This window comes from Ranitomeya imitator, chromosome 4, assembly GCF_032444005.1.
Source record: "Ranitomeya imitator isolate aRanImi1 chromosome 4, aRanImi1.pri, whole genome shotgun sequence".
Classification (NCBI taxonomy): domain Eukaryota; kingdom Metazoa; phylum Chordata; class Amphibia; order Anura; family Dendrobatidae; genus Ranitomeya; species Ranitomeya imitator.
This window is the reverse complement of record NC_091285.1, coordinates 92,645,735-92,668,017: the sequence shown is the minus strand read 5'-3', so window position 1 is coordinate 92,668,017 and position 22,283 is coordinate 92,645,735. Positions and strand designations below refer to the sequence as shown.

The 22,283-nt window shown below is 42.9% G+C and overlaps 1 protein-coding gene across 2 annotated transcripts in view; it reads left to right on the top strand.

The window, feature by feature from the left end:
- The window catches only part of SLIT3 (slit guidance ligand 3), a 1,020,157-nt gene that overhangs the window by 898,997 nt on the left and 98,877 nt on the right, over positions 1-22,283 (top strand). For both annotated transcript variants that reach the window (XM_069763866.1, XM_069763867.1), the window contains one exon: positions 18,473-18,570. In XM_069763866.1, coding sequence (XP_069619967.1) covers positions 18,473-18,570 — 98 coding nt within the window. The remainder of the gene's footprint in view (positions 1-18,472; positions 18,571-22,283) is intronic.

The window sequence follows — 22,283 nt, the reverse complement described above, 5'->3', positions numbered from 1 at the left end:
CCGCTGTGCTCACTGCTCACAGCCAGTACAGGAGGAGTGCAGAGAAGCAGAGCGCCGAGGACAGACAGCGGTAGGTAAGTATGTACTGTTTGTTTTTTTTACTTTTAGGATGGTAACCAGGGTAAACATCGGGTTACTAAGCGCGGCCCTGCGCTTAGTTACCCGATGTTTACCCTGGTTACCGGCATCGTTGGTCGCTGGAGAGCGGTCTGTGTGACAGCTCTCCAGCGACCAAACAGCGACGCTGCAGCGATCCGGATCGTTGTCGGTATCGCTGCAGCGTCGCTTAATGTGAAGGGGCCTTAAGTCTTAGTCTTTGAAACTTCAACCAATTCATCTCCTACAGTGAATGACAGACCCCAGGACACATCTGAGCATTGAAATTTGCATTGTTCCAATAAAATGTGATGGTTGGTTGTAGACCTCTGCTTCTAATTCTTTGGACTGTCTCATGCAGCTTATATTGGTATAGCCTCCAGTAGGGGCTTCTATAATACAGGTGTAAGTGCATTTTAAGAGTAAATGATTCTCCATATAAAGCTTGCTGGCCAGCATGTTCCACAGAGAACCAACAAACAGAAGCTGCCCCAAACTGCTAAGAATTTCATTGGCACAAAGCCTTACTCAAACGCATGTGCCAGCACTGGAATTTGAGTAACATTCCCAAGCATTTGCCAGTGGGTATCTGATTTAAACTGCTGACTCTGTATGTTACTTTGCAATAAGCTCTTGTTTGCAGTCTGCATGACAATATAGAAAAAAATATATATCACGGCACAGTAGTAGGATATCCCAGGGCTAGGGGCTCCTTCCCTATCCCTAAAGCTAGGAGCTGCTGTTTCGGCACACCCTGGCAAAGACATTAAAACGTCCCATCTGCTGTGTGATGTGTGTGCAATGCATATCACTCACTTTTAGGTTAGAGTCCTCCTCAGGATGCAGGGTTCCGGCTTCAGACATCATCTCACACCGATTAACAGAGTCCAAGTCATTTCCAACAAAACAACTTTACTCAGCACCTCCAGTTCAGTCACAATCATTGCACAGGTATCCTCATTGATCATAGATCCTTACCTCTATGCTATCCCGTGCTTTTCTGCAATTCTGTGTTCCTGTACCGTACCCTCCAGTACCGCAGCATCCCGACTAGCCAGACTAGTTCGTGCCTGGGGTTCCCCGCTTGTTTTTCCCTCAAGGGAGAAATAAAGGAAGGCTTTTTCCAACCTTTTCCAGACCGTAGGCATCGGGCGTTTTGGGTTTTCCCGCTGAACCTAGCTGCTATTCCTCTCTTGCTAAACTTGTCCTTTCGTATTTGTCTCACTTCCGGCCCCAAGGCCCTGGACTGCTGGGCTCCTCTTAAACTTGTTACTGCAACAACCTTCTCTTCATCCCACACTGTAACTAAGTAAACCCAGGAAGTGTCTCATCTCTAACTGTCCTGGCCCCCCCTACTCAGAAATCCCCTTACTTCTTATCCTAACTCTATGTTATCTCCTAATGTACAGTGCCCCCACTGTACTAAACCGCATATTACCCATTACTATTACTAAATTTTACTCTAACACTGTATCTCCCTATCTCTATCCCTAGTCCATAAATATACATAACTTACACAGTACACAAACATCATAACATTAATTATCATATTACTACACAATAAAACAGTGCCACATAACATGTCATTTTACACATAAAACATACCCGCTTTATTAGGAAGGAACGTGAAGGGATGAAGGGCATAACTTAGCTCCCAACACACGCCTTACACAGTGATAAGTGGAGATACTAATCATACAAATATGCACTCTCAAACAACAGAATTGAACGCTGGGAAGTAAAGTTAAGAAAAACAAAATTGGAGAGAATGAGGGTATGCACACAGACAAATCACCACGCACCAGTCTCCTGAGAAACACTCCAAAATGACTCCACAAACAACCAACATCCCCAGCTCCCAGACCAGACAGAACTAACTCGACCAATGCCAGAGGTGAGTATATATAGCAGAGGGGAGTGGACAACACTGAACAGCTTAGAGCATCAAATCAGAAAAGCCTCTAGGAGCTCTACTCAGCGCTGTTAGCAGAAACCTGCACTGTTTAATATGAAGGTGAATTGCTTCTAATCAGTGCTGGAGTACGAGAAACCAGACTTCTGGCTCCTCTCTGTCATGGTAAACACAAGACCGTAACCCACCTTCTACAAGGGATCTCCCTTGATGATTGGAGAGACCCAGTCAGACGAGTATGAGGGGATTTAGAATGCGCACAAACACTGCCGGCAGCTCCATATGCCCGTACTTCCTGGTGTAGCCACACCACCAAAAACACAGAGTAAGGATATCTGTGTTGGCTTTACTACCAGGATGTACTGCTAAAACCAAATCATAATATTCACTTATAACATTTATATGGAGATTCACAGATACGAACAATTTACCTAATGGACAGGCAGCATGGGCAACCCCCTGAGCCTCTACAACCTCCTTCTCAAGATCAGTGCATATTTGCACAATAACCACCCCTTTCTGTAATATAGGAATCGGTTCACAATTATCTCCACCCCCAGAAAATCAACTAAATAGGGTTTCCGCCTTAATGTTCTTATTTCCCTGCGTATGTGTCACAAAAAAGTTAAATCTGGTGAAGAACAATGACCACCTTGCCTGTCTAGGTGTTAGTAGAAGTTTTGCAAATTCTAGATATAAAAGATTTTTTTTTATCTGTGATTAACATGACCTAATGAACTGACTCCTCTAGAAAATGACACCACTCTTCAGAAGCCCACTTAATTGCCAAGTGTTCCCTGTTAGCAACATCATAGTTTTTCTCAGCGAACAAAATTAGAAAAATATGCAAATTGTCTCTTCAGAGAGGAAGAGGACTAGAACTCTAGTGCCACCTATTGGAAGTAGCAATAGGTAGCACTAGAGTTCTAGTCCTCTTCCTCTCTGAAGAGACAATTTGCATATTTCCCAGAGAAGCATAGCTACTTTGTCTCTTCATCTCAACATGTTACTCTCCGCAAGGAGAAACAATACTTCTTAGAAAAATATGCACACTAATGCCATTTACCAGGAGATGCACAATGTGACAATTCAGCCCCACCCCCACTAAAGACACATCAACCGCTACAATAAGTGTCTGACTGACGTCAGATTGTATGAGAATCGGTGCAAATGCGAAACACTTTTTCACGGTATGAAATGCCTGGCTGGACTGGACCATTGGGAAAAGTTGTCCCTCTCCAGGTCATATCTGTCAGAGGTTTGACTTGATCACTACTGAAAAGTTTTTAATGAATTTACGGTGGTAGTTGGAGAAACCCAAAAATCCTTGTAAAGCTTTTAAGTTCTCAGGATGATCCCACTTTAGTACCACCATGACTTTAGCTGGATCCATGAGAAAACCGATGGATGATAAAAAAATAACCCAGAAAAGGGATCTCCTGAACTGAGAAAGTACATTTCTCTGGTTTGAGAGACAAGTATATACCACAAAGGAAAGTGGCAAACACTAAACAGCTGAGAGCATCAAAGCAGAAAAGCCTGCAGGAGCTCTTAGCAGAACAGATTAACCCCAGCATTACTAGCAGAAACCTGCACTGTTTAATACGAAGGTACTGTAAAGTGCTTCTAATCAGTGCAGGAGTATTAGAAGTCATACAGTGCTGTCTTCTGGCTCTTTTTTGTCGTTCTAAACCCGTTGCAGAACACATGAAAAATAATATCTCAATGAACTTCCCACATTGGTTAAAAAAATAGCCCATGTAATTTGGCTCTCCATGTTGTTTTTACTGCATTATTGCACTTTGTTTGTTCATTCATTGATAGTTATATAGCTTTTTTTAGATTTTGTAATAACTGTATATTAATCTACATAAACGCATCGCTAACAGTGGCTTGAGCGATATTCCACTTATGAGTTTCAGTGACAACCTTTTAACCCCTTCCCGACCTTTGACGCATACGCTGCGTCATGAAAGTCGGTGCCATTCCGACCCATGACGCAGCGTATGCGTCATGGCAGAATCGCGTTCCTGCAGGCCGGGTGAAAGGGTTAACTGTAATTTCACCCGGCGTGCAGGGACAGAAGGAGTTGTACTTTAGCCCAGGGGGGGTGGCTTCACCCCCCGTGGCTACGATCGCTCTGATTGGCTGTTGAAAGTGAAACTGCCAATCAGAGCGATTTGTAATATTTCATCTAAAAAACTGGTTAAATATTACAATCCAGCCATGGCCGATGCTGCAATATCATCGGCCATGGCTGGAAACACTAATGTGAACCCAACCCACCCCACCGATCGCCCCCCCAGCCCTCCGATCTGTGGTCCGCTCCCCTCCGTCCTGTGCTCCGCTCCCCCGTCCTCCTGTCCGCTCCCCCTGTGCTCCAATCCCACCCCCCGTGCTCCAATCCCACCCCCCTGCACTCCGATCCACCCCCCCGCACTGCGATCCACCCCCCCGCAGACCGATCCACCCCCCCGCACACCCATCCACCCGCCCGCACACCGATCCACCCGCCCGCACACCGATCCACTCCCCCATGCTCCGATCCCTTCCCCCGTGCTCCGACGCCCCCCCCCCGTGCCCTGATCTCCCCCCCTATACTTACCTAGCCTCCCAGGGTCCGTCCGTCTTCTTTCCTGGGCGCCGCCATCTTCCAAAATGGCGGGTGCATGCGCAGTGCGCCCGCCGAATCTGCCGGCAGGCAGATTCGTTCCAGAGTGATTTTTGATCACTGTGATAAAACCTCACAGTGATCAAAATAAAAAAAACAGTAAATGACCCCCCCCCCTTTGTCACCCCCATAGGTAGGGACAATAATAAAATAAAGAATTTTTTTTTCCCCCCCCAAAAAAGGTTGGAGTTAGAACTAGGGTTAGGGGTAGGGTTAGGGGTAGGGTTAAGGTTAGGGGTAGGGTTAGGGGTAGGGTTAGGGGTAGGGTTAGGAATGTGCACACGTATTCTGGTCCTCTGCGGATCTTTCCGCTGCGGATTTGATAAATCCGCAGTGCTAAACCGCTGCGGATTTATGGCGGATTTACCACGGTTTTTCTGCGCATTTCACTGCGGTTTTACAACTGCGATTTTCTATTGGAGCAGTTGTAAAACCGCAGCGGAATCCGCAGAAAGAAGCGACATGCTGCGGAATGTAAACCGCTGCGTTTCCGTGCAGTTTTTCTGCAGCATGTGCACTGCGATTTTTGTTTCCCATAGGTTTACAGTGAACTGTAAACTCATGGGAAACTGCTGCGGATCCGCAGCGTTTTCCGCAGCGTATGCACATACCTTTAGAATTAGGCTATGTGCACACGGTGCGGATTTGGCTGCGGATCCGCAGCGGATTGGCCGCTGCGGATCCGCAGCAGACTTCCATCAGGTTTACAGTACCATGTAAACATATGGAAAACCAAATCCGCTGTGCCCATGGTGCGGAAAATACCGCGCGGAAACGCTGCGTTGTATTTTCCGCAGCATGTCAATTCTTTGTGCGGATTCCGCAGCATTTTACACCTGTTCCTCAATAGGAATCCACAGATGAAATCCGCACAAAAAACACTGGAAATCCGCGGTAAATCCGCAGGTAAAACGCAGTGCCTTTTACCCGCGGATTTTTCAAAAATGGTGCTGAAAAATCTCACACGAATCCGCAACGTGGGTACATAGCCTTAGGGTTAGGGTTGGGTTGGAATTAGGGTTGTGGTTAGGGTTAGGGGTGTGTTGGGGTTAGGGTTGTGGTTAGGGGTGTGCTGGGGTTAGGGTTGTGATTAGGGTTACGGCTACAGTTGGGATAAGGGTTAGGGGTGTGTTGGAGTTAGAATTGAGGGGTTTCCACTGTTTAGGCACATCAGGGGGTCTCCAAACGCAACATGGCGCCACCATTGATTCCAGCCAATCTTGTATTCAAAAAGTCAAACGGTGCTCCCTCACTTCCGAGCCCCGACGTGTGCCCAAACAGTGGTTTACCCCCACATATGGGGTACCAGCATACTCAGGACAAACTGCGCAACAATTACTGGGGTCCAATTTCTCCTGTTACCCTTGAGAAAATAAAAAAATTGCTTGCTAAAACATCATTTTTGAGGAAAGAAAAATGATTATTTATTTTCACGTCTCTGCGTTGTAAACGTCTGTGAAGCATTTGGGGGTTCAAAGTGCTCACCACATATCTAGATAAGTTCCTTGGGGGGTCTAGTTTACAAAATGGGGTCACTTGTGGGGGGTTTCTACTGTTTAGGCACACCAGGGGCTCTGCAAACGCAACGTGATGTCCGCAGACCATTCCATCAAAGTCTGCATTTCAAAAGTCACCACTTCCCTTCTGAGCCCCGACGTGTGCCCAAACAGTGGTTTACCCCCACACATGGGATATCAGCTTACTCAGGAGAAACTGGACAACAACTTTTGGGGTCCAATTTCTCCTGTAACCCTTGGGAAAATAAAAAATTCTGGGCTAAAAAATTATTTTTGAGGAAAGAAAACGTATTTATTATTTTCACGGCTCTGCGTTATAAACTTCTGTGAAGCACTTGGGGGTTGAAAGTGCTCAACACATATCTAGATAAGTTCCTTTCGGGGTCTGGTTTCCAAAATGGGGTCACTTGTGGGGGGTTTCTACTGTTTAGCCACATCAGGGGCTCTGCAAACGCAACGTGACGCCAGCAGAGCATTCCATCAAAGTCTGCATTTCAAAACGTCACTACTTCACTTCCGAGCCCCAGCATGTGCCCAAACAGTGGCTTACCCCCACATATGGGGTATCAGCGTACTCAGAAGAAACTGGACAACAACTTTTGAGGTCAAATTTCTCCTGTTACCCTTGGGAAAATAAAAAATTGCGGGCTAAAAAATCATTTTTGAGAAAGGAATTTTTTATTTTTATTTTCATGGCTCTGCGTTATAAACTTCTGTGAAGCACTTGAGGGTTCAAAGTGCTCACCACACGTCTAGATTAGTTCCTTTGGGGATCTAGTTTCCAAAATGGGGTCATTTGTGGGGGATCTCCAATGTTTAGGCACACAGGGGCTCTCCAAACGCGACATGGTGTCCGCTAATGATTGGAACTAATTTTCCATTTAAAAAGCCAAATGGCGTGCCTTCCCTTCTGAGCCCTGCCGTGCGCCCAAACAGTGGTTTACCCCCACATATGGGGTATCTGCGTACTCAGAACAAACTGGACAACAAAATTTGTGGTCCAATTTCTCCTATTACCGTTGGCAAAATAGGAAATTCCAGGCTAAAAAATCATTTTTGAGGAAAGAAAAATTATTTTTTATTTTCATGGGTCTGCGTTATAAACTTCTGTGAAGCACCTGGGGGTTTAAAGTGCTCAGTATGTATCTAGATAAGTTCCTTGGGGGGTCTAGTTTCCAAAATGGGGTCACTTGTGGGGGAGCTCCAATGCATAGGCACACAGGGGCTCTCCAAACGCGACATGGTGTCCGCTAACAATTGGAGCTAATTTTCCATTGAAAAAGTCAAAAGGCGCGCCTTCCCTTCCGAGCCCTGCCGTGTGCCCAAACAGTGGTTTACCCCCACATATGAGGTATCGGCGTACTCGGGAGAAATTGCCCAACAAATTTTAGGATCCATTTTATCCTGTTGCCCATGGTGTCCGCTAAAGAGTGCAGCCAATTTTTCATTCAAAAAGTCAAAAGGCGCTCCTTCCCTTCCAAGCCCTGCCGTGCGCCCAAACAGTGGTTTACCCCCACATATGAGGTATCAGCGTACTCAGGACAAATTGGACAACAACTTTCGTGGCTCAGTTTCTCCTTTTACCATTGGGAAAATAAAAAAATTGTTGCTGAAAGATCATTTTTGTGACTAAAAAGTTAAATGTTCATTTTTTCCTTCCATGTTGCTTCTGCTGCTGTGAAGCACCTGAAGGGTTAATAAACTTCTGGAATGTGGTTTTGTGCACCTTGAGGGGTGCAGTTTTTAGAATGGTGTCACTTTTGGGTATTTTCAGCCATATAGACCCCTCAAACTGACTTCAAATGTGAGGTGGTTCCTAAAAAAAATGGTTTTGTAAATTTTGTTGTAAAAATGAGAAATCGCTGGTCAAATTTTAACCCTTATAACTTCGTAGCAAAAAAAAAATTTGTTTCCAAAATTGTGCTGATGTAAATTAGACGTGTGGGAAATGTTATTTATTAACTATTTTGTGTCACATAACTTTCTGGTTTAACAGAATAAAAATTCAAAATGTGAAAATTGAAAAATTTTCAAAATTTTCGCCAAATTTCCGTTTTTATCACAAATAAACACAAAATTTATTGACCTAAATTTACCACTATCATGAAGCCCAATATGTCACGAGAAAACATTCTCAGAATCGCTAGGATCCGTTGAAGCGTTCCCCAGTTATTACCTCATAAAGGGACACTGGTCAGAATTGCAAAAAATGGCAAGGTCTTTAAGGTCAAAATAGGCTGGGTCATGAAGGGGTTAATTTGATTGGATATTTTAAAGAATGGTTTTATTTCAAAAGCAACTAAATCCTACCAAATAAATTCAGCTTTGGTTGGCAAACATTTAGGATTCAGCGGGAAATGATGTAATCTGGCAAACAGAAATATTAGAAGACACCCAAACCTTACAATTTATGCTTTACCTGTCTCACCTTTTATTCAACCAGCCTGTGTTTTCAACAAGCTGGACAATTATATTACTTGTGAATTGTGACTGATTACAGTTAAACAGTAATTTAGTTTTATAAAAAAAAAGTCTCCTACCATGCGTCCTCTTATTTGTTACAATAATTGTTTCCAATTTTTAAACAAAATATAGTATAAGAAAAAAAGAAGTTTTAAAATTTCAGAAATTATATTGTTTGTATATATTTTTACATTTTTGTCTGTATTCATGAAAGCAACAGTTAATGACACCCATAGGCAGGGGCAGCATTACAGATGGGGAAAACTGGGAAATTGCCCAGGGTTCGCATTCCCATAAGGGGCCCCAGAAACTACAAGTAGAAACTGCACTGATAATAGCTAAACAGTTATCAATGTTGTGTCCACATCCTAGTAGGCTAAAGGACCTGGTCCCTCTGTCCACTAGGATTTAGCTTTCTTATATAGAGCAGGCTATATTCAGGTCAACGGGGGCCAGGTCTTTTAGCAAACAAGAATTTTGTTTTCTCCATAAAAATGATAACTTTTAGTATGCTAAATTACACTTATTGTATATAAATTACAAATGAATCTACTAGTGTTATTTTTAGAAAAAGTGGAGAGCCAAGAACTAGATTAAAAAGTATTTTTAGAATATGTTTGTACAGCGGAATTTTAAAACACATATTTCCGCATATATACACAGCACTGTTCATATCAGCATCCCGTTTATTTTTCCAATCATATGACCACATATTTTTTCCATACACGATATAAATCAGCGAAAAAAAAAAACTTCACTTATTTCATGGTGACTTCTTGTCGACTCAAATGGTTATGAAACTGCTCATTGTCCTAAAAAATGTAAAATGTTTTCAATGGAAAAATCTAATAGTTGAGTATACCGGTCCGAGTGGGCTAAAGGACCAAGTCCCTAAGGGTATATTAATAGTAGAATACAGGTAAAGGCAAAAATTGTTAAAGAATGTTTTGAGAAACCTGACAATGATCAATGACTTGTATTCAAAATTACCCATATCTGAAGCTGATGGGCGGCTGTGGGATGTGCTGAATAAACAAGTCAAATCCATTAAAGCAGCACTGGTGACCTAATAAGACTTAACCCCTTAGTGGCAGAGCTAATTTTAACCTTAACCCCTTAATGACCCGGGGTATTTTAGTTTTTGTGTTTTTGTTTTTCGCTCCCCTCCTTCCCAGAGCCATAACTTTTCTATTTTTCCATCAATATGGCCATGTGAGGGCGGACTTTTTGTGGGATGAGTTGTACTTTTGAACAACATCATTGGTCTTACCATGTCGTGTACTAGAAAATGGAAAAAAAAATCGAAGTGCGATGAAATTGAAAAAAATAGTGCAATCCCACACTTGTTTTTTGTTTGGCCATAAATGCAAAGAGCTCATCCGAGTTTCCAAGTATAGGGTTATGTGTCCACTGGGACTCACCATGGTGGATGGAAAGAGGATCAGGGTGTAGATTATGTGGTCCCATCTCTTGGTTAATGACACTGGTCCATGTGGAAAAGAGGGTGGTGCTGTGAAACAGACTGGAAGCATTATCTGCCATCTAATCCACAACCTGCTTTCACTGTTCTGACAGTCGTGCCCCCTTGCAAAAAGGGACAGGTAGCTAACTCTCATGGATGAGCGTGCAATGAACTCTGCCTAAATACCTCTAATAAAAAAAAAACAAATAACCTTGTAAACCTTTGGTAACCCGGATACAAATCCACCTTTAATTATCATTTTAAAACCATGTAACAGCCACAAACAGCAAAACACAAACAAAAACACACAGCCGTGCAGTCTAGATAATCCCTACAACTACAACCTAATAAATCCTACAGTACCTATCAGCGGAGGTTGGCACCCTATATATATATATGCGACATTGGCGCCCCCACTCAACGTCTGCTGACCCTATATCTTCTACATGCACCCTAGTTTAGTGTCTCATTTGGACCATCAGATATGCATGACCGGAAAATTAGATAGGGATTTATAAAAGCCGATATTGACTGAAGGCTAGATTGTGGCAGGGTAAAAGACACGGACAAAAACAAAGTGCAAAAAGTGCTCGTTAATAAAAACAACCTCACTAACTCTGTTCCCTGCTGGTAACAAAACCTGCCTATGGGGGTTGGCACCCTACTTGTCAGCGGATATGGCGCCCCCACTCAACGGCGGCTGACCCTTGGAGACCCTATAGATATTAGTTTACTTAAACATGTTTCAATGGTAATCTCACATTTGGTAGCCATATCATAAATGTAAGACAGGAAAAAATCAACAGCAATGTTCAGCCCTAGTTATTCGCTGATATTGCATATATATATAAATGATACTCATCGTATATGCTGATTATTGCACCTCAACGTGTTTCACCACTACGGATCATCAGGAGGCAATGATATGTGGATGCTGCATGGAATCAGAACATGTCCCCTTATATACATATTGACTTAGAAGTGAGTGAGTTTGTGTGAAAAGCAGGTGGGGGATGGGAGGCCATGCAGTGATGGCAGCAGGGTTGTTACACTAAAGGTACCTTCACACATAACGATATCGTTAACGATATCGTTGCTTTTTGTGACGTAGCAACGATATCGTTAAGGAAATCGTTATGTGTGACAGCGACCAACGATCAGGCCCCTGCTGGGAGATCGTTGGTCGCTGAACAAAGTCCAGAACTTTATTTCGTCGCTGGATCTCCCGTGGACATCGCTGGATCGGCGTGTGTGACACCGATCCAGCGATGTCTTCACTGGTAACCAGGGTAAACATCGGGTAACTAAGAGCAGGGCCGCGCTTAGTAACCCGATGTTTACCCTGGTTACCAGCGTAAAAGTAAAAAAAAAACAAACAGTACATACTTACCTACCGCTGTCTGTCCTCTGGAGCTGTGCTCTGCACTCCTCCTGTACTGGCTGTGAGCGTCGGTCAGCCGGAAAGCAGAGCGGTGACGTCACCGCTCTGCTTTCCGGCCGCTGTGCTCACAGCCAGTACAGGAGGAGTGCAGAGAAGCTGAGCGCCGGGGACAGACAGCGGTAGGTAAGTATGTACTGTTTGTTTTTTTTTACTTTTACGCTGGTAACCAGGGTAAACATCGGCCCTGCGCTTAGTTACCCGATGTTTACCCTGGTTACCGGGGACCTCGGGATCGTTGGTCGCTGGAGAGCTGTCTGTGTGACAGCTCTCCAGCGACCAAACAGCGACGCTGCAGCGATCCGGATCATTGTCGGTATCGCTGCAGCGTCGCTTAATGTGAAGGGGCCTTAACCCTACATGAATTGGAGATAATAGCAGTATTATTAGTGAATAGAATCTATTTGAATTAGCCCTGAAAAGGACTGCTAGTTTTACGTTGCCTGGTTAAGTGCCTCTAATACACTATTCTTACTCAAACAGCTAATTCTACCCTTATTGCAGCTAAGACTGGTATTATAGAATAGATTCTATTTGAATTAGCCCTGAAAAGGACTGTTGGTTTAATATTGCACCATCAGGTACTTAAATGCTATTTAACACACTGTCCCTTATGCAGCAAAATCTCTCCCTAAACTATTTCTGGGTACTATGCGCCGAACATAACATCACCGGGTCTTATATAGACCCAATGACAGTATGCGGACTGCCTACCTCAGTGATGCCAGTAGCCATGTTGACTACAGCATAACCAAGATTGGCAGGCAATCCAAGCATGTTAAGTGGCTGAAATCAGCTGCGAAACATGTGGGCTGGAGAATCAAGCATGGTTCCTGTGTACTCGTATACTTGATCAAGTACCGAGAATCTCGAGCACCAGGATGCTCGATCAAGTATCGAGCATTGTCCTACACACTCAGGCATCACTAATTAAAGGGAATCTGTCACCACATTTGATCTATCTGAGTGATCACTCAGTTTGCATAGACATCAGTCTGCTTCTTATCCTCTAAGTGCATCATATAAGTGTGTTGCACTGAATTTGATCAGAATTGAACCAGAAGGGAACTGAAGGGAACTTTATACTTAGTCACAGTAAACAATGTTTCTGCTTGTTTTCACTCTCGCCTCTATAGTCTTCCACTTTCTGCTAACCCCCTAATCCCAACATCTAGTAAGAAAACTGGTCATCTCTCCCTCCATTTCTCCCCATCCATCCAACCTCCTCCTCAGATCTGTTCTTCAAAATACAATCCTCTGTCTCCAATTGCAGACAGTCATCTCATGCCCTCTTCCTCAATGCCGGCGATCTCTCCTCCCATCCTTCTTAACCACATCCCCACAGTCACTTCTACCTTCCATCCATGATCTATCACACATTATCGCAACATTTCTAACCATATACCCATTCACCCAGCCCCTGCTTCCCCAGTGCCTGTAACAGGTGCTCTATGGAACTTTCATACATCCATTATCTTTTCATTACTAACAAACCTTCCTTCCTTCGCCGAAACCTGTCTCACCCTCTCTGAAACAACCTCTCCAGCTGCACTTTGCAATGGTGTATTCTATCTTTACCACCTCCCCCCAGGAGCAGGCATGGCAGAGGAGATGGTTTTCTTCTGTCAGATACCTGCTTCGCTTCTTCACTCTAATGTCAGTGCCACCCTCCATTATTCTACCTTTTTTTGAGGTGTACTGTGTGTGCATGTACTCCACCTCCAACTGGCTGTCATTTACTGCCCCCTAGGACCAGCCACCACCTTTTTGACCACTTCTCCATCTGGCTACTTCATTAATTTTCCACTGACCGCTTTCTAGTATCGACATCAGTGATTTCAACATCCCCATTTACACTTTCCACTCAACTGTCTCTAAGCTTCTATCTCTCACTTCCTCCTCTGTCCATGCTCAGTGGTCTTCTGCAGCCACTCACAAAGATAGCTACACACTGGACCTCATTTCACCCACCTCTGTTCACTATCTAACCTCTCCAACTCACCTCTCCCTCTTTCTTACCACAGCCTACTTAAATTCTCTTTCCTCTCCAAGTCCACAAACCCCGCTCCAGAAACTTGCACACCCTCGCAAAAATGTAAAATACCTCAACCTACATTCAAAGAAATAAGTTCCTTACACAATGGAGATGCTGCTGCCACTTCATGTATCACAACAACAGCTGCTGCTCTCAAATTGGTTGCCCCCCTCACACATGACAAAACTCGCACAATTAAGAGGCAACCCTGGTACACCAGTCTGACTAAAGAACTGAGGCAGGCTTATAGGGTTGCTGAGAGGAGATGGAAAAGGTCCCATTCCAATAAGCATTTCATCGCATTCAAACAGTCCCTCACTACTTTCAAGTGTATGTTTACTGCAGCAGACATACTTTTCATCTCTCATATTCTCCGTTTCACAACTCTAAACAGCTATTCAACACATTCAATTCTCTTCTCCGTCCCCCAGCACCCCTTCCTTCGCTTCTCATTTCAGCTGAAGACTTTGCCTCATTCTTCAGGCAGAAGATTGACAACATCAGACAAAGATTTTGCCTTAGATTCCCACAGCTCATCCTCACAGCTACTCAACTCTCCTCCTCCAAAACCAGCTTCTCCGCCATTACGAAAAATCAACTTTCCTCTCTAGGCTACTGTAACTATCCATACTTGATCAGTATTTTACATCAGTATTTGTAAGCTAAAACCAAGTGAAGAACAATTAGAGAAAAAGTATAATAGAAATACGTGCACCACTTCTGCATTTTTCACCCACTCTTGATTTTTGGCTTACAGATACTGATGTGAAATTATTTTGAATTCTGTCACCCTGCCAATCTGATACTAAGAGCTCACACTAGGATTAGCTCATGATCATTAAAATCCTGAAACACACATTTAGTGCTAAGTGTACACAGATTTTTCACGCCAAAAATGACTGCATATTTATATGAGGTTGTTATGGTGCTTTGTGGCAAGTTTTTTTTTAAATTAATGTTATTTAGTGTCACTATTTTGCTGTGTGTAAGCTTCCTTTAACACCTGCAATTTTAAGGTCAGAATTGTGCTGTGAAGTAAATTGAAAATAGAAAGCCTTAGACAATTATGTGTTTTCCATTCATCACCGTGCATGGCTCTCTTAAAGTAAGGCTACTTTCACACTAGCGTCATTCGACACACGTCACAATGCGTAGTTTTGGAGAAAAAACGCATCCTGCAAAGTTGCCCGCAGGATGCTTTTTTTCTCCATAGACTTGCATTAGTGACGCGTTGCGACGGATTGCCACTCGTCGCATCCGTCGTGCGACGGATGCGTCGTGTTTTGGCGGACCTTCGGCACAAAAAATGTTCCATGTAACGTTTTTTTGTGCGTCGTGTCTGCCATTTCCGACCGTGCATGTGCGGCAGGAACTCCGCCCTCTCCTCCGTGGACATTACAATGGGGCAGCGGATGCATTGAAAAACTGCAAATGCTGCCCCCGTTGTGATTTTATTTCACAGTATGCGTCGGTACCTCGGCCCGACGCACTGCGACGGGCCCGTACCGATGCAAGTGTGAAAGTAGCCTAACTGGGGCAGTGCAGGGGAGTGATTACATCACCGCCCAGTTTACTGGGAGTGCGGACATAATAACACCCCTCCACTTTGAGTGACAGCTGCCTGCAGCATTTGTATACCATGATTAAAACTTTCACATTTTTTCTGTGTAGCTGCACTTTAGGTCAGCTGGCTGCACAGGGTTTTAATGCTATTTACCTGCAGAGTAACCCTATATCTGCAGGAAAATAGCATTTTCGTGATGTCAGATTTCCTTTAAAAAGTGCAAGAAAAATGTCCCTAAACCATGGATTCTTTTTGCAAAAATGATTTTGCCGGCAATCTCTTCATTTCTCAGACTTCAAATAATTGTCATCATTTCATCAGTAACTCAATGCAGAAAAAGTGCAACTCCCAAAAGACACGAGAAATTTTACCTAAAATTTGTATTGATTCTCACTGATGAATGGATGAAGGATTTTTTATTCCAAGTTTTGCAACCAGAATACATTAGAGGAACGAGAATATTTCTCATATATTATTTCACTTTGAAACCATTCATATATGGGTTACCATCAACGCTGTGAACATAGCAAGTTATCCTACAGTGTGTTTAATAATAACTGACATCCATCTGCAAAATTCTGTCTACCACAGCCAGGGTGTGCATTACAGGATAAAACAATGAAGGACAATGTATTGTACCCAGGGTGACCATAAATCATCTTGATTCAAATAAAAATGAGGCTTACGGGTGCCAAGTAGCACTACATTACAAGCAAAACTCATGATTTATTAAAAAGAACAATAAAGTCTCTAAAAAGTGCAACTGACGTTCTAGGTTCTTCTTTGATTACATGCCAGATAGAGACAGGCTGGCAGAAATGATAATGGCAAATGTTGTCTGTGGGTGTCTGGTTGAAATAGATCTGCTATGCTACAAAAAGCTAGGCAGCGAACAAATGAATAATTAGGTTCAGATTAATATATTATATCCAGTATGCTGGAAGGTGTCAGCACCAGAGCACGGACGTCTCAGCTTGAAGTGGTTTATGTCCAAATAAATCTAATATTTCCCTTTAGGATTTCCTTATACAATGTTATACAGGTTAATATAAATGTAATTTATTACAAATAATAAGTGAAATCTCTCTTGATTATGTTTGAGATATCAGCGGACAATTGAGAATTAACTTTCCCTTTCCGCACAGTAAAACATATTTTTTGTACTTTCTTTTCATTTATACTGTACATTCTTCTTTTAATTTGAGCCTTCTTTAAAGGGAGTCTGTCATCCCCCAAATGCATTTTAAATGGGCAAAACAATGTTGTAGGGAACTTAGCTCCTATAACAACCATACTAGTACCTGTACCTGTTACTGGTTCAGTGCCTGAGAAAATAACTTTTAAATCGCATCCAAATTAGGAGGCCTCGAGGCACACTTTGCATGATCAAGAGTTTGGTGCAGCATTACACCTCCTCATTTGCATATTGGGTGCTTTCCTCCTCTTTTGATAGTGGTAGCACTGGGAAGCGAGCGCTTTTTTTCCGAGCTTGGATTGGACTAAGAAAAATATCAGCATGGTTGCGTATATTAAACAAGACTCGCCAATTCAAGTCAATGGGTGCGAAAAAAATTTGCACAGCACACGGACCATGAGTTTGCCGTCCGATTTTTACACACACATCTCATAGGAAACCCGACATTTCATCACCAAGTACAGTAAATTCACAGTGTGAACCGTCAGAATAGATAGATGTTAGTGACAATTATAATTAGTGCACTGCATGCGTAGTTTACTGTACGTGGATTTAGCTAATAAATATAAAATTAATTTAAAAAATGGCGTGGGGTCACTTTTATTTTGAATAACCGGCAGAGAGAAAGCAAACGCGAGCTTGCTTATGTTATTATTCTAGGAAGGGGGCTATAAATAGGGATCTTCCAAGGCTATTAATATCAGCTCACAGCTGTCTACTTAGCCTTTACTGGTTATTAAAAAAGGAGGACCTCCAAAAAATTACATGGAGTCCTCCCTATTTTTAATAACCATCAAAGGCTAAACAGATGGCTGCGGGCTGATATTAATAGGCCAGAAAGGGGCCATGAATACTGTTCCAGACTAATAACACCAGCCCTCAGCTGCCCCAGAAATGGCACCTCCATTAAATGTGCCAATTTTGACACATAGCCCCGCCTCTTCCTGATTGCCCTGGTGAATTGGCAATCAGGGTGATGGTTTTGAGGTTGATGTCAGCTGTGTAGTATCTGCTGGCATCAGCCCAGAGGTTAGTAATTGCGAAGTGTCTACATGTAAGAAGCTCCCTTAGTGGCACATGCAGGGAAATATTATTTGATTATGTCACTAATTGTGGCTGATTCTAATCATGAAGAAAATAAATACTGGGATCTAATACTTAACACCTTTATCTTCACCTAATACTGGTCACAATTTCTTAAACATGGAAACATTTTGTTTATTTACAGGTTGATATAAAAAGTTGTGAATAAAGGTACCGTCACATTAAGCGACGCTGCAGCGATATAGACAACGATGCAGATCGCAGCAGCGTAGCTGTTTAGTCGTTGTGCGGTCGCTGGAGAGCTGTCACACAGACAGCTCTCCAGCGACCAACGATGCCGAAGTCCCCGGGTAACCAGGGTAAACATCGGGTTACTAAGCGCAGGGCCGCGCTTAGTAACCCGATGTTTACCCTGGTTACCATTGTAAATGTAAAAAAAAAAAAAAACACTACATACTTACATTCCGGTGTCTGTCGCGTCCCCCGGCATCAGCTTCCCTGCACTGTGTAAGCACCGGCCGTAAATCAGAGCGGTGACGTCACCGCTGTGCTCTGCTTTACGGCCGGCCGGCGCTGACACAGTGCAGGGAAGCTGATGCCGGGGGACACGACAGACACCGGATTGTAAGTATGTAGTGGGTTTTTTTTTTTACATTTACAATGGTAACCAGGGTAAATATCGGGTTACTAAGCGCGGCCCTGCGCTTAGTAACCCGATGTTTACCCTGGTTACAAGTGAACACATCGCTGGATCGGCGTCACACACACCGATTCTGCGATGTCAGCGAGTGATCCAGTGACGAAATAAAGTTCCAGACTTTCAGCTCCGACCAACGATGTCACAGCAGGATCCTGATCGCTGCTGCGTGTCAAACACAACGATATCGCTATCCAGGATGCTGCAACGTCATGGATCACTATCGTTATCGTTCTAAAGTTGCTCAGTGTGAAGGTACCTTAAGCTAAAAGTACAATAATCAGAATATCTAGATGTATGCACAAACATCTTACTTTCCATTTTCTTATTATCATTGTCCACATTTCTGATTAAGTTCCACTTTTTTTACATTTATAGGGCCGAGACTGTGACATGCCCATCAATGGCTGCATTCAGAATCCATGCCAGAACGGAGGGACCTGCCATGCCAATGATGCCAATAAAGATGGATTCAGGTAATTTACTCATGTCTGGATTGTTTGAGTTGATCATCTGCTTTATATATAAGATACAGTTGTGCTCAAAAGTTTACATACCCCAGCAGAATTTTTACTTTATTGGCCTTTTTTCAGAGAATATAAATGATAACACCAAAACTTTTTCTCCACTCATGGTTAGTGGTTGGGTGAAGCCATTTATAGTCAAACTACTGTGTTTTCTCTTTTCAAATCATAATGACAACCCAAAACATCCAAATGGCCTGGAATGAAAGTTCATATACCCCATTTCTTAATACCTTGTATTGCCCCCTCTAACATCAATGACAGTGTGAAGTCTTTTGTGGTACTTGTGGATGAGGTTCTTTATTTCTCAGATGGTAAAGCTGCCCACTCTTCTTGGCAAAATGCCTCCAGTTCCTGTAAATTCTTGGGCTGTCTAGCATGAACTGCGCAGTTCAGATCTCCCCAGAGTGGCTCCATGATATTGAGGTCAGGAGACTGAGATGGTCACTCCAGAACTTTCACTTTGTTCTGCTGTAGCCAATGACAGGTTGACTTAGCCTTGTATTTTGGATCGTTTGTCACGTCCAAGTACGTCCCATGCATAGCTTCCGAGCTGATGAGTGCAAATTTGCCTCCAGTATTTGCTGATAACATTATCATATATGACACCAGTAAATATAATGCTCCCATGTAAATTGGTGACTCATGAACAAATCAATTTTATAGGAGGACATAGAGTCAGAAAATACCCAAAATTATACAAAAGAGTTTTATTTTTATTAAATACTCAAAAATTACATAGTCATACTTAATTACATGGGTCTCATCCAATACATTGTGATTAACTCCCAAAAGTGTGATAAATGACCAGGGTGAGAACATGTAGGATGGAAAAAATGAGCGTCTATAATCCACATAACAGCTCACAATAGGTGATGGTATGCCAATTCAGATACTATGTTATGGACTGCAACTGCAATTCCTCATACCTGCATAACCACATCATCCTGAGTGTTAAATCACGTGCTCATAGTTCCCTTATATATGCAATTCAATCAAGGCAATAGTTACCCATAATAATGTCCAAATCACGTTCCAACCATGGTCAGGGACCCCAACGCGTGTTTCGCGTACTTGTAGTATCGCTACCTCAGGGGGCGTGGTTTAAGTGATATTTCAGTCTGGTATAAATAGTAAGCCAATCCGGTCAGATGACCGTACGGCTGCCTATCAGTGCCCGGCTGATGTGCGCTTGTGTGCCGTGTCCTGTTGTCATGCCGACCAAGCGTATGGAAGGAACATCCTCCCATAATCACATGGACGGGCCGGCGCCTATCAATGCCCGGCCAATGTGCGCTTGCATGCCGTGTCTTGTTGTCATGCCGATCGAGCATATGGAGAGAACATCCTCCCATGGTCACGTGGGTGGGCCGGCGCCTAGCCATGCCCCTCGTCCACATGAGAAAGACAGCAAACCAAAGGTTGGGAAGAGCCAAACACAGGACATGGCACGTAGTGAATATGAATATAAACGTCAGAAATCTAACAAAAGTTTAAACTACATTTCGTGCAATGTTATACATTAACCTTTAAAGATAAACAATGTGCATATTACTATATATAAACACTATTTGAGTCAAGATAAAATAAAGTGCATAGTGCATTGTGCATATATTATGTGAATAATTACAACACATGAATATACCCTATTAACCAATTCTAAAATGCCTATCTAAAGGTAACATACAAAAACCCGATAATAACATTACAAGCAGGATACAGAGGGACAGTTACATCAAGGCATCAAAATCATAGCTAAGACCACAGAAGGATTCGCTTGTTTTATCCCAATGTAACATACAGATTCATATATAGGTCTTGTCCTTGATGTCACTGTATAGCAAAATGTCTCTCACATATATCTGGCGTCCGGTATTCTCTGTATCACAGATCATAGATAGGTCATCCCATCTGTTCTTCCATGTGGTCCAGATGCATCACAATTTGCAGCGTTGTCCCTCCTAATCCCCATATCACGAACATAAATCTCTAAACTAGAAATATTAAAAAACAAAATTAAAATCACATAGACTTAAAAAACACTTAATTAAAATCCAGATAGTGTAGGACAGAGATATTGGAAAGGATAGGGAAGTTGGAAAATTACTATTTCTAAGTGCATGTGGGAGTCGTAAAATTAGAGATATCAGCCATAATGGGGTTTCTCAAAGGAAGGATGAAAATCCCTGAGTTTCATTTAGTCCTACCGGAGTCATAGTACCAAGAATAGTTATCCATCTACTGTAAGGACTTGGACTGTATATCTGTTTCTAGTTGCTGTTTGCCCTCAGTTCAGTTACTTTTGCCCTTACCTAAGATGGAGTCATTGGCCTCACGGGGGCCATCTTGTTTCCTGTCAGATTTTCCTTGTTCCTGTCTGTAGTGTATTTAAGGGAGCTCTGAATATATACTCATTGCTTGAGTATCTTGTTCCTGACTTGTGATCAAGCTGGAAGAACTGCTATCTTGCTGGTTTCTTCGTTACTTTGGGATACCCCATCTGTCTCCAGTTCTACATCTCTTCATTGCAAAGACTTGCTTCCCTGGATCTGCTCTGCACTCGTCTCTGCCGCTGGACTGCTCCCTCCTAGGAGGCCTAGCCTGGTCTCCAGGTCTCTGGATCTGACATACTTGGACTTCCACGGTCTGCACACGTGCTTACTGCCTATCCAGCTCTGTCTGCTACTAACCTGCTGTGTCATAGCTGTTTACCTGCATATCATTATAAATATTTTTGAACTCTTAACCTATTGTCTCTCGGCCTCTTTTCTGACCCATGATACTGATCTCCACTGCACTTAGCACTAAGTTTATTATATCTACATTCTTTCTGTGCGAGGAGACACTGTATATCGCCTCCCCTAATTCCGCATTGTACATGTTCTATACCTCTAACCAAAAATGACTTTGGATTGCATTTATGGTACTGCTTGAAATAGTGTGGCACTGTTTTTAATTATGAAAGATCATTCTCAGTTTCTGCCCCCATGATGTCTCGAACATGCTCCCGTGTGCGTGTGCCCAGACGCCTGGATGTCAAACCTATATATATTTTAGGACAACTGCATCTTGCATAATATACAACTTGTGTCGTATTGCAAGTAATATGCTGTTTAATGGAAAAGTTCCTCTTTCCATCCGCTGATTAAAAGTCTACTGCTCGACAAATATTTTTGCAAGAAATGCAGTTTCCACGTGGAAAACATCCTATAGTTGGACCCCTTGAGCTGAACACCTTTTTACTGATTGGAGGAACATAGTGACTTGACACTAAAATGTCTTTTAAGTTTTTACTCCTTCTAGATGTCATCATTGGATATTCAGTCAAAATCTTAGATAATGTTGGATCCGTCTTTAGAACACCCCAATGTTTACAAAGACAATCTCTCATTGATGTCCATTCTCCATTGAATGTTGAAATGAAGCGGATAACCTCATCCTTATCGTCATTATTTTTCTGTTGGGGATACAGTAGGGCATCTCTTGGCTGGGATTTAGCCCTCAAATATCCCTTCTTGATACATCTATTACTCTAGCCCCTTTCCTTGAATCTCTCCCGGAGATCCAAGGCTTGACTTTCAAATTTTAATTCAGAGGAACAGATCCGCCTCATCCTGAGGTGCTGCCCAACCGGGATGGCCCTAATAGTGCTGTATGGATTACTT